The sequence below is a fragment of the Astatotilapia calliptera genome, chromosome 2 (genome assembly GCF_964374335.1).
Source record: "Astatotilapia calliptera chromosome 2, fAstCal68.1, whole genome shotgun sequence".
In the NCBI taxonomy this organism is placed as follows: domain Eukaryota; kingdom Metazoa; phylum Chordata; class Actinopteri; order Cichliformes; family Cichlidae; genus Astatotilapia; species Astatotilapia calliptera.
Genome location: NC_137423.1, coordinates 36,570,039 through 36,584,650, shown reverse-complemented (window position 1 = coordinate 36,584,650; position 14,612 = coordinate 36,570,039). Strand labels below are relative to the sequence as shown.

The 14,612-nt window shown below is 40.1% G+C and overlaps 1 protein-coding gene across 10 annotated transcripts in view; it reads left to right on the top strand.

Moving 5' to 3' along the window:
* Nucleotides 1–14,612, top strand: part of diaph2 (diaphanous-related formin 2) — a 370,107-nt gene that overhangs the window by 144,323 nt on the left and 211,172 nt on the right. For all 10 annotated transcript variants that reach the window (XM_080308461.1, XM_080308483.1, XM_080308468.1 and 7 more), the window contains one exon: nt 1,819–1,933. In XM_080308461.1, coding sequence (XP_080164587.1) covers nt 1,819–1,933 — 115 coding nt within the window. The remainder of the gene's footprint in view (nt 1–1,818; nt 1,934–14,612) is intronic.

The window sequence follows — 14,612 nt, the reverse complement described above, 5'->3', positions numbered from 1 at the left end:
CATGTCATTGCCTTGACTTAATAGCACAAAGTAGGAGCAGAAAAAAATTCTAAAGCACAAGCTGTTTTGTTGTGCTACTTTCATGTAGACGAAACCTTTTAGTTGGTTAGGTATTTGGTTAAGTATTTTTCTGTTGCTTTTATTTCTGTCGGTTTAAAAAAACAAGAAAAAAGAGTGCAGCCTGAAATCTGTGACTTCACAGACTCGCACTCTGCATAGTGTATATTGGCAGATATACATGTCCTAACCTTAATATAGTTGCAATTAAAGTAGTCACTTCTGGAATTTCGATGTGCTTTGATTAGTACTTCCTTTTTATTAATAGAGTTCAAAGGGCCAGGCGTGTCAATGACTGTCACACAAAAGCCATAGCCACCCTTTGATAAAATTCATGAGATCCCTGTCTGTTTTTCTGCTTTTCATGTTGTGGACAGTCAAATACCAACCCTAAAATTGCTACTATGCTGTGTGTCCCCCCATTGGTCACACGCAATTGTGCAAACTATAAATTGCTTCCACATTCTAAACACTTGGAAAGCTAACATTAAGTCATTTTTAATATTTACATATTTATCCATCCATCCATTCGCTTCCGCTTATCCTTTTCAGGGTCGCGGGGGGCGCTGGAGCCTATCCCAGCTGTCATAGGGCGAAAGGCGGGGTACACCCTGGACAGGTCGCCAGTCTGTCGCAGGGCCAACACACAGGGACAGACAACCATTCACACTCATATTCACTCGCACATTCACACCTAGTGGCAATTTTGATTATCCAATTAACCTATCCCCACAAGCTGCATGTCTTTGGACGGTGGGAGGAAGCCGGAGTACCCGGAGGGAACCCACGCAAACACGGGGAGAACATGCAAACTCCACACAGAAAGACCTGATGGTGGAATTGAACTCAGGACCTTCTTGCTGTGCAGCAACAGTGCTAACCACCGTGCCACCTTATTTATATTTACACATTTATTTCGGTAAAATTCTTTTTCTTGCTACAATAATTTGTAATTCTTGTGAAACAGCTGTTATACGCATAGGCAATTAAAACAAAACAAACAAACCTATTTTAGGCACATGTGTGTTATGTTTGTATACGTGGGTCGAATAGAAGCAAATAAGAGCACAGAGGTTATCTATCCCGGACACCAAAACAAGCTCATGATTGACTCTGCAACACTGTTATACTTATTACTGTTACTATACAGCATTGGGAGTAATGGACCAGAGCTAGATGGAGATTGGTCTGTGTTGCATGAGTGTTTTACTTAGACGTCTTTCAGTGTGAAATGACTGTGTTTTCGAAGATGGTTATTGGCAGCTTTGCACTGGGTCAAGTGCAAATTCGAGTGTTTGACAAAAAGCCACAGATATGGTCTCATTATAGCACTTAATACAGTGTACAGCGGAAGTAGGCAAATGGTATAGATATTGATGATACACTACTACAGTAATTAGATGTGTTCATGTCTTGATCTTCCTTTACACGCCTCCATTTTCGTCTTTACTAAGCAGCCGTGTGATTCCTACGATGTTGGTTTTTGTGTCTGTTCACTCGGGTAAAGTTTAGCATGGCTAAGTTCATGCGGTTTCTCGTCATATGCAAATATTAATGTATCCCTCACGTTCTCCTGTTGCTGTTTGGTTATTTCTTGTTTGTCACTCAGATGCTAAAGATGCCACTCAAGGGCATGTGTGTGGCCGCATGCAGCAAAAACACTCACAAACTCCATCTCCAGTGAGAAGAACTTTTGAGTGGCAGCTTGGTGGAATGACGGTTTCTGATTGTGGTGATAATGGAATCCTTGTGTCATTGCAGATAGTGCCTCAGGAAATGGCAGAGAATTGCTTCTGGATCAAAGTCAAAGAAGAGAAGTTTGAGAATCCTGACCTATTTGCTCAGCTTTCCCTCTGCTTCTCCTCACAGAGCAAAGGTAAGGAGGCGTCATCTTTCTCCACCCCATCCTTAATTAGTCAACAGACATATGCTTCCTTTGGCGTCTTTTCTCACTTAAAACGTAATTGTCTCGACACCACCACCACTGTTTCTGTTTGGTCTCAGTTCAAATCTCTATGCCAGTTATGCATACCAATGCTTGTGTTTCACTGTGTTTATGTGTCTATGAGGAAGTTAAAATGCCAAGTAGCTCCTTTTTGTATTTGTTGTTTGTACCCACTGAGTAGTTTCAGATCAGTGGTTTTTATTTTTGTGTGTGTGGACGTGCACAAACCCGAGCTTGTACATATATGTGTGAATCAAGAGCGGCCATGCTTGGTTTGGTTCTTGCCTTTTCCAGTCCAGTAGACCAATCTTCCATCAGGGAAGACGTGAAGGCTTTGGTGAAAGAAGCTCTGGGAATTTACTTGTCCCGGCCAGTTTGTTTCTCAGATACACAACCAGGCTACCTAACTTGCTGATGAACAACACAAGCAGTGCAGCGCAAGTTTGTTTTTATATGGAAGAATATGTGTGTGTATATGTGTGTGAAGGCACTTGATGTATTCCTCCCATGACAATTTGAGTGTTTTCCACTTCTTTGACAGCGAGCGTGTGCATGTGTGTTTGTGTATTTATGTGTGTGCAGCACACCCCTCTAATTCGAGCAACAGTGGGAGGGGAGAAGTCAGAGTCCTGTCAAGCGCAGAACAGTCAAATCGGAGCTCTGTCAGCATGTGTGGACATAACTATACAGAATCCTCCAACTTTTCTCTTATACCCACCATCTGTTTGGACACTAGTCAGCCTGGCAGCAGCTTCTTGCTCCGTCTTTCTCATAGCCTCCAGGTCTACAAACGAGAGTCGTCTCTTTTTTGTACTGCGAAATAAATAGCAATTTTCCCTTGGCTGCCGCAAGGTGATTTACCAGCATAATACAGATGGAAGGAGAATGTGGGCTGCAAAGAACAGTTATTGCAAAGCTTAATGAAGTGACAGGGATAGGCCTAGCAGTCATGCCACTCCCTTCTCATCTTTCACGAAGGGATATCTGCCAGGCGCTATAATTTTTAACATGTACTCTTTAACGCTGTTCAAGTAATTGAAGTGAAACCCTTTTTTTTTTTTGCAGTTAACAGTTATTTACTTTTTCGTTTATTAGATTAATGAGTTGTTATTGAGGAAGAAAGTGTTCATATTAAGTGTAAATCAGCGCTACGCTTGGAGAGTGCAGTAAAAAATGTTTCCCATTGATTCTTATAATAAATTAGAACTTAACCTTTTTTTGGTTTCACAGACACATGGCTTTAATTCAGCTTTAAATGTCCTTTTAAATTCTTTATTAAAGCCACTTTCTCGCCCACTGGGGATTAAAAAAAACGTCTATAGATAGTCCTTGTTCCCGCTGGCAGGGTAGGAATTCATGATCCAGCATTTCCCCCGGGAGTTACCTTTGCTGGATCCCTATCAATTACCCCTGCAGCGGCTTCACTGAATCAGCTCTTTTTCCTCTATTGTTGAAACAGAACATGATTTGCTCATGAATGAAAAATGCTGTTTAATGTTGTATATCTTCCACCCCCCCCTCCCTTCCCTACAGTGAAGTTGAAAGTCAATGCGAAGGGCTTTGATGTAGATCGTATTGCAGAAAAGGTGCTAGATAGGATTTTACTAAAATGAGATAGTAATTCATTTGTTTTCCTCTTCTCCATGTTTCATGCTTCATTCAGTTCAATCTGAGGATAAGCGTGCTTAAAAATGAAATATTTTATCTTAAAAAAGAATAAGTTTGACCTATATTGGTGTAAAGTTTTCGTCTATCTCAAGTCCAGTTGTTTAACTGAGAATGGTGAAGTTTAAAGGAGTTTTGGGGGTGGGGGGAGTTTCAGGTGTCGTGACCAGCACTAGCAAGATTAATTTCTGAGGTCTCGTACTCTCAGTGTAACCTCTCATTGTAGCTACGGACCATAAATCCTTTGTGCTGATTTGACAAACAAGTCACTAGTGAAAACCGACTTCATTTGTCTGGGATATTGCCCAGACAATATCCCTGTTTTTGTTTTGTTTTTTAAATAACACACACACACACACTTGTTGTTTTTTCTTTGCTTTTTTGTGGTCCCTCCATCTTTGCCACAAGATGTGGATATTTATAAGTCAAGCACACTTTGGGGGCCTAGTGTATCGTGAAAGATGAGGCAAGCAGGTGTAAATGCCTTCCCTGCAGAGCTGCCCTCAGAAAATGGTGCAAAAAAGGCTTCTGTTATCTCCACGTTTCTTGGGATTCTTGCTTGTTACTTGCATTGTTGAAGAACAACACTTTGGCAGTAAAAGAAAAAAAAGAATCACTTTAACAGCCCCCAATTTTCAGATGCTTATTGCGCTCAGAGGCCTCTAAAACAACTGAGAATGCTAGACTGTCATCTCCCCTGCTGCTTTTATGAGTCTTACTGTTTAATGAGTTTTACCAAGAAAAGGAAATGATAATCAGGAGGGATTTCAAGCCTGGCTTCAGTCTTTTAAAGTGGCTATTTTTTCTTTGTCATTTATTATAATATGTTTTTTCAACTTGATTGAAAACTTAAAACATAAGTCACTACTCTGGGTCTTAACTGACTAAGTCATACTTAACATTTCTTTTTCCGCCTTTGGATGTTGAATAACATAAAAAAGTTGTATTGCACATATTGAAAATATAGCAGTTCCATTTAACCAGCCCATTAAATGGATGTGGTCACGATTAAACCAGGATGTAGTTATGCAAAAGAAGGATTTTAGATAGTTATTCTAATGCTTTGAATAATGCCGGTTGGGGCTGCATCCTGAAAGGCATACGGTGTAAAAATCAAACATGAGGGAATCTAACAGCAGCCAAAATATACATGTAAATATACAGCACCTGTTAAATCAGTGCTCTCCAGTGATGCATTGTTGTGGTTACAAGTTTCAGTAACTTTGTATGATTACAAAGAATAAATACAGCATAAATAGAGAAAAAGACCTTCAAATGAATCATGCCCCCTCCAAGAAAAAAAGAAAAAGAAAGAAAACTTTAACTCAAGCCATCGTCAATCAAACGTACACAAATGTAACGGTTTAAGGCTGTACAGCAACACAATCCAGCTGTTTCATCCAAAGTTTATTTATTGAACGACTTGGTGTTAATTCATATTTTTGCTGTAAGTGGAATCAGTGTTGGTCAAGTTACTTGAAAAAAGTAATCAGTAACTAATTACTGATTACTTCCCCCAAAAAGTTATCCCGTTACTTTACTGATTACTTATTTTCAAAAGTAATTAATTACTTAGTTACTTAGTTACTTTTTAAAAACCCGATTTACAACCTGAAGAGCTGATAAAGTGATAGATCTTTCAGCCCAATTCTACTTTTTCTACATAATCCATCATACAAAATGTAATCAAATGGAAAAGCATGTTTTTAAAACTTGTTTTATTAGTTTTAATCTTTTAACTTTATGCATCAAGCAAAAATTTAATTATATGCAACATTCTCTGACTGGAAGAAATTAGTTTAACATTTAAACCTATTTTCTGCACATTCCAGCACATAAAATAAAATATTTTTTGTGTTTACACTCAGTCTTTCAAATAGATGCAAGTAAAACACAGCAGAAAATAAATAAAGTCAGACTCAGCGGTCCTTTTGCTCTATTTTCACCTGTAAAGCAGGAGCAGGGTAGGCGGAGGGTTACCCTGGTGCAGGTGTGCCGCGGTCAGTGGAAGAATCCGCGAGTTTCTCTGTGAGTTTCCCATTACGTCGTAGCTACTCGGTGCTTGCTCGGAAGTTTAGGGGTTTTTTCGCTGTAAAAAGAAGTTTTCTTCCCACGCACAGCGGACACTAATGTTTTTGTCACTTTTTATGGAATCAAACTCAAAGTAAGGTCAGTACTTCCACGCTTTAAACACTGCACGCTCATACTCTCTCTGCACTCGATATATGATCCATTGTTGATCTGCACACAGCTGTTGTCACTAACGTCGCACTCGCTTACATTCTCGCAAAAAAATCACGGTTTTAGTAACGCAGTAACGCAGCGTTCCTACGGGAAAGTAACTGTAATCTCATTACCGTTTTTGCAATAGTAATCCCTTACTTTACTCGTTACTTGAAAAAAGTAATCAGATTACGCCCATCTCTGAGTGGAATACGCTTCTGTGGCTTCTATAAAGGGAAGAGCATTCAGCCCGATTGTTTCAGCCTAGCTGTGCTTTATTCTGTTTTGCTCTTGGAAGGATGCAGCATGTTGAAAATGTGTTACAACTGTGGACACTGATGTCGTGCCATCGTCTTCACCTTTGACACCATTTTGCAGTTTGTGATCAGACAATTGTTTCCACCCCACAAAGAGCTGAACAAATGTGTTATCATAGAAATCTCGGTGTTCTATTAAAACCACCCAAGTAATTGTGTATGATACAACACTTGGTCTCTGTAGAACAACTTGGACTCAATTGTAGAATTATCTTATTTTGCATTCAGATAGTTTTTTACCCTTTTGCTATTTGTCTTTTGTCTTATTCGATCTTCTCTGCCTTTACTTGGCTGTATCGGCTTTTCCCCTTTACACTCTTCCCCATTGACTTGGCTCTCTTTTTTTCTTTTACTCTCATCTCCCCTCAGTTCGCTTTATCAATCAGTGTGTTGCGCCTTTGTACGGCTCTTGGGATCAAAACAGATTCACTCTGGGATTGAATGCGTGTAGCCATGGCCTCCTGCATTTGAAAGGCAATTCATTCAGCTGGAACTTTGCGGTTCAATTTGAAACAAGATTGATGTTGGCAAACTTCACACCCCCTTTATTCCAAAATGTTTCCTCCATTGCCCTCATCAATTGGTGATGGACAAAGGGCATGTGCCAGTTTGTAATGGTGATGTCTGGGGGGGCTTCTCAGCAGAAACAACACAGAGAAAGAAAGGAGATTACTCAACAACAACTGAAATCCCGACATGGACTGTATGTTCCTTATGTGTCATATATAAGTTGCAGAGAGGAATATATATAAAGCCTATCCGAGCTATCATAGAGTGACAGGCGGCGCACATCCTTTTGTTGTTCGGGAATTATTTGTAAATTTAAAAAGGAAACAAAATCAAACACACACAAAGAAAAAGCGGTGTTAGGGATCTATCTAAGGTACACATATTGAAGTTTCAGTGTAAAGGTCAGCACTGAACTTGGCTTAAACCTGACTACAAGTGATGGCTGCAGTCATCCTGCCCCTCATAACAATAAATTAGATCAAATCCTTCAAGAGTTTTCCCCACTTTGACACCCATTTTTGCTTTACCTCCATCCCCACAGCTCTGCCCCTCACACATGCTCTCCCCTACTGAGCCAATGTGGTGTGCACACCAGCTGATTCTCAATCCCTGCTACAAAGCCCCAGCAGCAGGGCGGTAATGGCCCAGCCACAACGGCAGTAATGATGGAATCAGTGGGGGGTTTAGCTGGCTCTCTGACTCTTCCTAATAAGTCCCCTAATAACTCTGTTAACATCAGGGCTGACCTGGCCACCGGATCAAACACACTCACGCATGATCGGCCACCTCACCAGACACTCGGCAGCCTCTTAGACAAGAAAACTGTTGCTGACCAGTAGCCCCTGTAGTGCTTCTTCACTATACTTAACAGACGTTTTGGCTCACAAAACATAGCAGCAAATGTTGCAACAAGTGCTACGGAAATTATTTTAATCCCGTTAAGCGGTATTCATTTACTAACAATATGTCTCGGTGATAAAAACCTTGAAAAAGCTTGTTGCTCTTTCAAAAAACACATCCCTAGGCTATTGCTGAAGCTCTTCCTTTTCAGCTACACACAATGTAATAAGGACCTTAATCTAATGAGTTTAAGCTCAAGTGAAGACATTGTCGCCCACTGTGGGACAGTCTGCCTTGAATTGATAGCGTTTGTGCAATGATTAGCTTTTGATATCTTCTATGTCAAAGTGTTTGGGAGTCAAGCTTGATGGTTTGCCATGCTTCCCTGGAGTACACGGCTGTTTATTTCCGATTGTGTTAATTGAGAGGAGGGACCGTTCGCCAAGACAGCTTTCTCTGTGTCCTTATCCTGTGCTTTTCTTCTCCAGAAATCTCGTTCTTTCTTCTTTCTTATCTCGTCTTTCTCCGCTTTCTTCTGAAATCATCTCTTTGGACATGATGGTGTCCATCTGGAGCCGGGGCCAGCCTGGTAAAAAGACACCCACTCTCACTCTCAGCCTCATTGTTTAACAGCTCCAGTCTCTCACAAACAAGATCTCAATTGGCATTTTACCACATACTCATTTTGTAAATTGTCATCGGTGTCTGAGTGGAGAGATACTTCCCTTTTGGGTGAATTGTTTTGATTACCCGAGACCTTTCCTCACATTTCAATCACTCAATCATGCATTCCAGATTAAATGTCCATTATTACTTGAAACGAGGCTGTTTTGGAAAAGAAACGCCTCAAATTGTGCAATTTTCCACATTTTATGGGAAGGCCATTAATTGCTGGTGCAGGCAGGGGACATTTGTCTCAATAAAACACAAAACACCCCGATGTTCATTTCTCTCTGTTTGGGGCAGCGAGCTCACTGCGGATATCTGTGGGTCAGCCGTTTTCTTTGCTCATCCCTGCACATTTTTAATATATTACATATGAATGGAAATTAGGCCCTTAAATATTAATGACTAGTAATTGGTTTATTGTAGGAGACTATATTATGTGTGTGCATCTTTGTAAGAGAGTGAGTCAGCGAGAGAGAAATTTCCTCTCATTCCCACTTCATATTGCCTTGCTGTGATGTCCCACTGATTTTAATCTTCTCTTCTCAGATGAGAGCCATTCTGGCTATCATGGTGCACTTTAACTTTAGCCCTCTGAATATTAGCTTTCTTTGATACCTGCCGCTTACAGCCTCCCAAGTCTACATCCAGCTAACTTTTATGTGCCTTCAGGTAGACTGTAATGTTCATCAAAAAGCTGTCTCTTGAAAAATAAATATCCCCTATGCATCTAAATATTTTATTTCTTTTTCTTCATGCTCGCTCCCTCGGATAATCTCAGCTAACGGAAATTTGGGATATGTCAATCTTTCTTGTTATCGTTCTAATCTTTTTATTCTCCACGGACCTTAAGAGGTATATATTTTCCATCAATTTGCCTTTATCTTCTCATCAACATTTTTAAGTATTCCCCTTTATTGAGCTTTTTCTTTATTTTCTCAGTACCCTTGTGACAAGGGAGGAGCCAAAGTAGCTTTTAGCGCACAAGCGTCTTTTCCCTTTTGATGGCAAACTAAGCTTGTTTTGTCGAGCTATATTTCTAGAGTGAAAATTGCGAGACATAAAGTCTATAAATACATGAGAGAAATGTTGAATGACGTCTTGTATTTGTCAGTTATAAATACAGCTCCTTAGTTAAATGTTAAAGTTCCATTTGTTTTGCCGTCTCCACTATTGTGGCTGTGAATATCTTGGCCACTCTCCCTCACAGTTACCCTTACATGGTGTTTGCGGGTGTGTAATGCATAATAACAACCATGCTTCCCAAACATGTCAGAAAATTTTAATCTATTCTAATGTAGCATCTAATAGAGTGAAAGGGGCATTTAGTTTTAAACAAATGGAAGAGTATCTGAAGTTGCTGTATGTGTTTGTGCGTCTCCCTCGTGTTTCGTCCAGTAAATCTCCCGTCTGCACGCCTTCCTAATTGAGTGATAGGATTCTTATTAACAATGGGACTTGCCTTTAAAAAGATGACAATGTCAGCACTGTCGCCGGAGCTTTTCACATGAACAACCCCGGTGGAGCCTCATTAACTCACGCCCATGATCCCAAACAGAAGAATATGGAGCGCATATCTAATCCAGCTCAGAAGTACGAGTGCTAGAGCTGTGAGTTTTATAAGGAATCCGTAATGTGGGCTCACTGCTCGCTGTGTGCGCTTCATTGAGTGAAATTCAAAAGTTTTTAAAGTTTTGCCTTAAGTGTTGCTTTCATTAGCGTTGATAATGAAGTGAAGTGGCTTGTCTGCATGCTGCATGGGTGATATTTATATGATTAATATATTTATATACTGACTGAGCGCTAGTACACATGTCTAACTCTGACCTGTCTGAACGCACTGTGGATCTACCTCCGTCTTGATTTTCATGTAGATAAAGATCAAAAGGTGCAGACAAACCTCTGTTTCTCCGCTAGCTAACACAACGCCTGACAGTGCAGACTAGCCTGCCGAGTTTGTTACATGGCATTAAGTTTCATTTGTCTGTGAACCTCTTTGGTGGAATTGCTTTGTGACTACAAGAGGGCCAGGCTGTGACACTCCCACAGCCAATCTGGTTGGAACGGTACAGAGACGAGACGGAGCATCGCCGGGGGGAAGAGAGCAAGCGTGATGTCACAAGCAGGATAGTAAACAATCAGAGGCCTGCGTGTTCAAGATGGTGCCTCCTTGAATATAAACAATCATGACTTCTCATGCCAGAGTGCGGTAAATTTCTGCACAGATAGAAGAGGTTGAGGTAAGCGAAAGAGAGAATAAAGCAGACAGACCGTCGTGATTACAGATTGTGATCCAAAGTCACCTGAAAAACGAAAAACAAAACAAAACACTAAAAGCGGCGACACTTAGAGGAACTATATCAAACTTGGCACTGCTGGAATAAAACTTTTTTGTTACGTAAATATGGAATTGAGCTTTGTCAGATGCAGCAGTTAGTTAAAATATGTTGCTGTCAAAAACCAGTAAGACATCCTGACTAATGATGCTTTAGTCCCAGACAACCATTTTCAGAATATGCTAATGTAATATCTTGTATGATATAGTTGTCTTGAATTTTTCATTACTGAAGTAACTTCATTTTAGCATTCAGGATCAATACAGACTCTACAACAAGCAAAGGAGCCTGCACTTTTTAAGTTTTTGATGAAGACCATCAAAAGCCCTGTGTCAATGACAGACAGGAAGGATGTTTTCCAGTACTGTGTGCACAAATTAATGTTAAGACACTTTTGTTTATCCAGCTCAGTGAAAAGGTTGAGTGTTTTCTCTGGCCTTGTAAAGATTGAGCACCACCTCTCCACACCAGTCACATAAACTCTCCTTTAAACTTGTCTCAGTTTCCCTTCAGGAGACACTTATTGGTACAGTTAGCCTTTGCTTTTAGCCTTTCTTTTATTTATTTTACCTTTCTTGTTTGTACTTCTCCGTCCTCCCACTCCATCCCTTTATGTGCTCCTCACCATCTTTCTCAACCTGTCATCTCGCTTGAACTTAAAGACGGTATCTTGCTTCTTTTTCCGCTTATCATTGTCTTGCCACTATATCCATAGCATACAAATTTCTGTGTTTCATTTTCTGTGTGAATGTTTGTCTCTGTCTGTTTTCCATCACAGCATTAGGTTTAGACTCGGCTCTCTTTGGCAAAGTTTCCTCCCTCTGTCCCTAAAAGTTGACTCTCTCAGTAGGTGTAACAAAAAAAGGAGAAGAAAACTTAATAAATTAAAGAAAACGTTTTAAAGTCCATGTTATTAATTTGCTCATCTAACAAGCATATGGTCCAAACATGTTTTAATTTTTTATTTATTACCTCTTTGCTTTTTTATTTGTTACTCTTGTGCCCTTGACGCCTTCTTATAAAAAAAGATGAATTTTGAAATAATGATTGAAAGTGTCAAACAAGCCACATAGTTACTATTAATGGCAGATGAGATTATAGATGCAGTGCAGAATCATTGAATGGGAATCATGTTTTTCTCTAAACCGCCATTTTTATAGATTATCTCCTCCTTTGTTCCCTCTTTTTGACCGTGTTTCATTAAACACAGTTTGAAAATGCAGAAAAAGCTAAAGCTGGAATGTGATAAATGTGCAGAAGACTGAGCAATGATGTTCAGCATCAACCATTATTTCAGTGTGCTTGTTTTTTGCCTTTGGTGCAGGCGTTTGTCTCTGTAAGCAAACACTTGATTCACAGAGTCAGAAGGTTTCTGTTCCTGCTGTGAGGCTATTCTCATACTTCAGCCATGTTAATCTGTGTGTCTTTTGGTAGTGTTTCACCCTTATTGCAGTTTTGCTCCACCTACAGATGTTGAAGGAAGCAGTTCAGGACAGAGACAGTTTGCTTTTACACTTTACGTGAGCACACTGAAACCAGCTGTAACGCTGCAGCAATCAAGCACATTTTAACTAAGATTCAAAATGAGTATTAGCAATTCTGCACTGTTTACATATTTGTACAGATAATACCAGGGTGTTTTGGGAATGTTGTTTACTGAGACTTGCATGCAAATAAGGCCCCGTTGAACTGACTCAGTCCACAGTGGGTGGGCATGCTAATAAACATTGGATTTCAGTGAGTGTTTCATCATTTCCAAATTCTTCCCAGACCTCTGACCTCCGTTTTTCATCGCGGGATGAGGACCGACTGATGTCAAGGCCACGTTTAAATGTTTTGCTGCGTGGAAAGTAGAGGTCCAGTTGTAGTTGGAGACTATTAAGTAGCAGAGCTGGTGGTTTTAAAGATGTGGCAGATTACTTTGACTGCATGGATTTGCATTAAGTTGTTTCTGCTCTCTTGGCCTTTTTTTTATCACCTTTCCAACTCCCCTCCAATCCAGCTCAGTCTGAGGTAAAGCAGCTTATTAACCTTTCTGAGGCCGCAAGCATCCCCAGGATGGAAAGACACCACAGACGTACTGTGTAAGACAAATTAACCTAAGAGGATTGATACACCTTGATTTTAATTATAATCACACGAGGCAGCAAAATGCATTGGATATTTCATGTCTGCTGCAAACATGAATATTACTATATATTGCTGTTTTATTAAAGTTCAGCTGTGCTGAAATGGAGCTCTAAGAAAAGCAATGAAAAGGTTTCCAGCCAGTCAGTCTACACTTCTGCGTTCTTCACATCTTGTTACTATGATTTGAATTCTTATTATAATCTTTTCTGTTAACCTAACATGTTGAATACAGAAATGTCAGCGTACCTCCTATTACCTCTTACTTGCGCTTTGCGACTAATGCTCTGTATCGCTGAGTTTAATGTCTCCTTTATACCTTGAAAGTGTTGGGACAGTTTCCTAGCCATCCCTCAGATGGGTTCAAAAAATTTGCCATATGTATTCGATTATGCAGGACTGCACTGCATTACTGTGCAAGAAACCTTACTGCACAGTTGTTCATTTACACTCATCCCCATGTAGATTGGTGCCAGTGGACATATAATTCTCCTAAGGCGTATTCCTTTCATCTATCAGCTATCTGCCCCAAGCGATCAGTGCCAATTTCTCCCAAGCAAATGTATATCTTTTATAAATCTGCTACAGCTGTGTCTGTAATTGACTACCTATAATTGAATATGTGAAGCCCTCCCCTCCAATGTAATTAAGTCCCACTGTTAGGTGAATGCGATATGAAGACAAGCACATACCAGTCACCTTGTGGCCCATTATTCTGCCCCTAAAATGGGTATTTCACCCTCTATGAAAGAGAAAAACAATTTGCTTCACAACACTCTCCTTATGTACTTACCAGATTAGTTTAATGTGAGTTAGACAAGCAGAGTTTTTTCTCCCTCTTTTTTAAGAGTCTTGCCCCATTCTTGTGAGGGTCCCTTGAGGAATTTCTTCAAATTTGGTTCAACTGTTCATTTGTACTCGAGGATGAACTTTGATAAAGGTCACTGCGACCTCACATCCATATAATTCTTGTAAACGAGACGTACCAGGAGCCCACAGTGGGATTTTCGATAGACATGGGAACTCGAGGATGAACCGATTTCATTTAAATGGCTAAAGATCAAGGTCATTGTGACTCCACAAAACACAATTTACCCATAACTCAATAATTTATATGCTAATTATGAAAACATTTCACCCAAATGTCTACCATGATGAGATAATAAGGCGAGACCTTTTATATATTTGGGTTTCTAGTAATGAAAGTAAAATTCACTGCTGTTGTATAGATTATATGTGGTGCCTATAAAGAATTTTACAGCAGCATTTATATTTAAATCAGAGTCGACTGTCATTGCATCAGCTTTGCATTCTGTTAGGAATCGGTGTTATTGAACAACAACAAAAAAATCAGCTTTAATATGTTTATTAAATTCCTTCAAAGTGTTGACTAAAAATTATCTGGACAGTCATGGGTGTAAAGTGCAACTTTTAGTGGTCGCCAGAGGCGAACAATCGCAAGGCGGCATTTCTAGTTTAATCGCTGCACTGACTGTAATGAGCGCTGATGGCAGGCAGAGAACAGGGGCAGCAAAAATACTCTGGGGTTAATTGTTTGTTTTTGAGGACTCCAGTTTGCCTTCCTCTACTGGCTTTAGCCAAAGCTTGCACACCGGTGGAAGCAAAGGCACGTGCAGGATGTGATGAGCTAGTGGTGTAGTGGATGACTAAGCAGGGCACCCTGGCCCACCCATAAGTCCCTCTCTACATCTGAGGCTGAATTTGTTCATTAAAGGTGCAGGAGACTGTTTGACCTTAGGCAAATCTCCGATGACCCCTTTCCCTGTAAATGCTTCATTAGCTTTGCTTCACACATATTGGACTGCCGTATTTAGTCTAAGCTTCTACTTGCTCCACCTAAATTGTATACATAGTGTGTTTGTGTGTGTGCTAGTGCGTGTGCATATTTGTATGTGTGTTAATGAG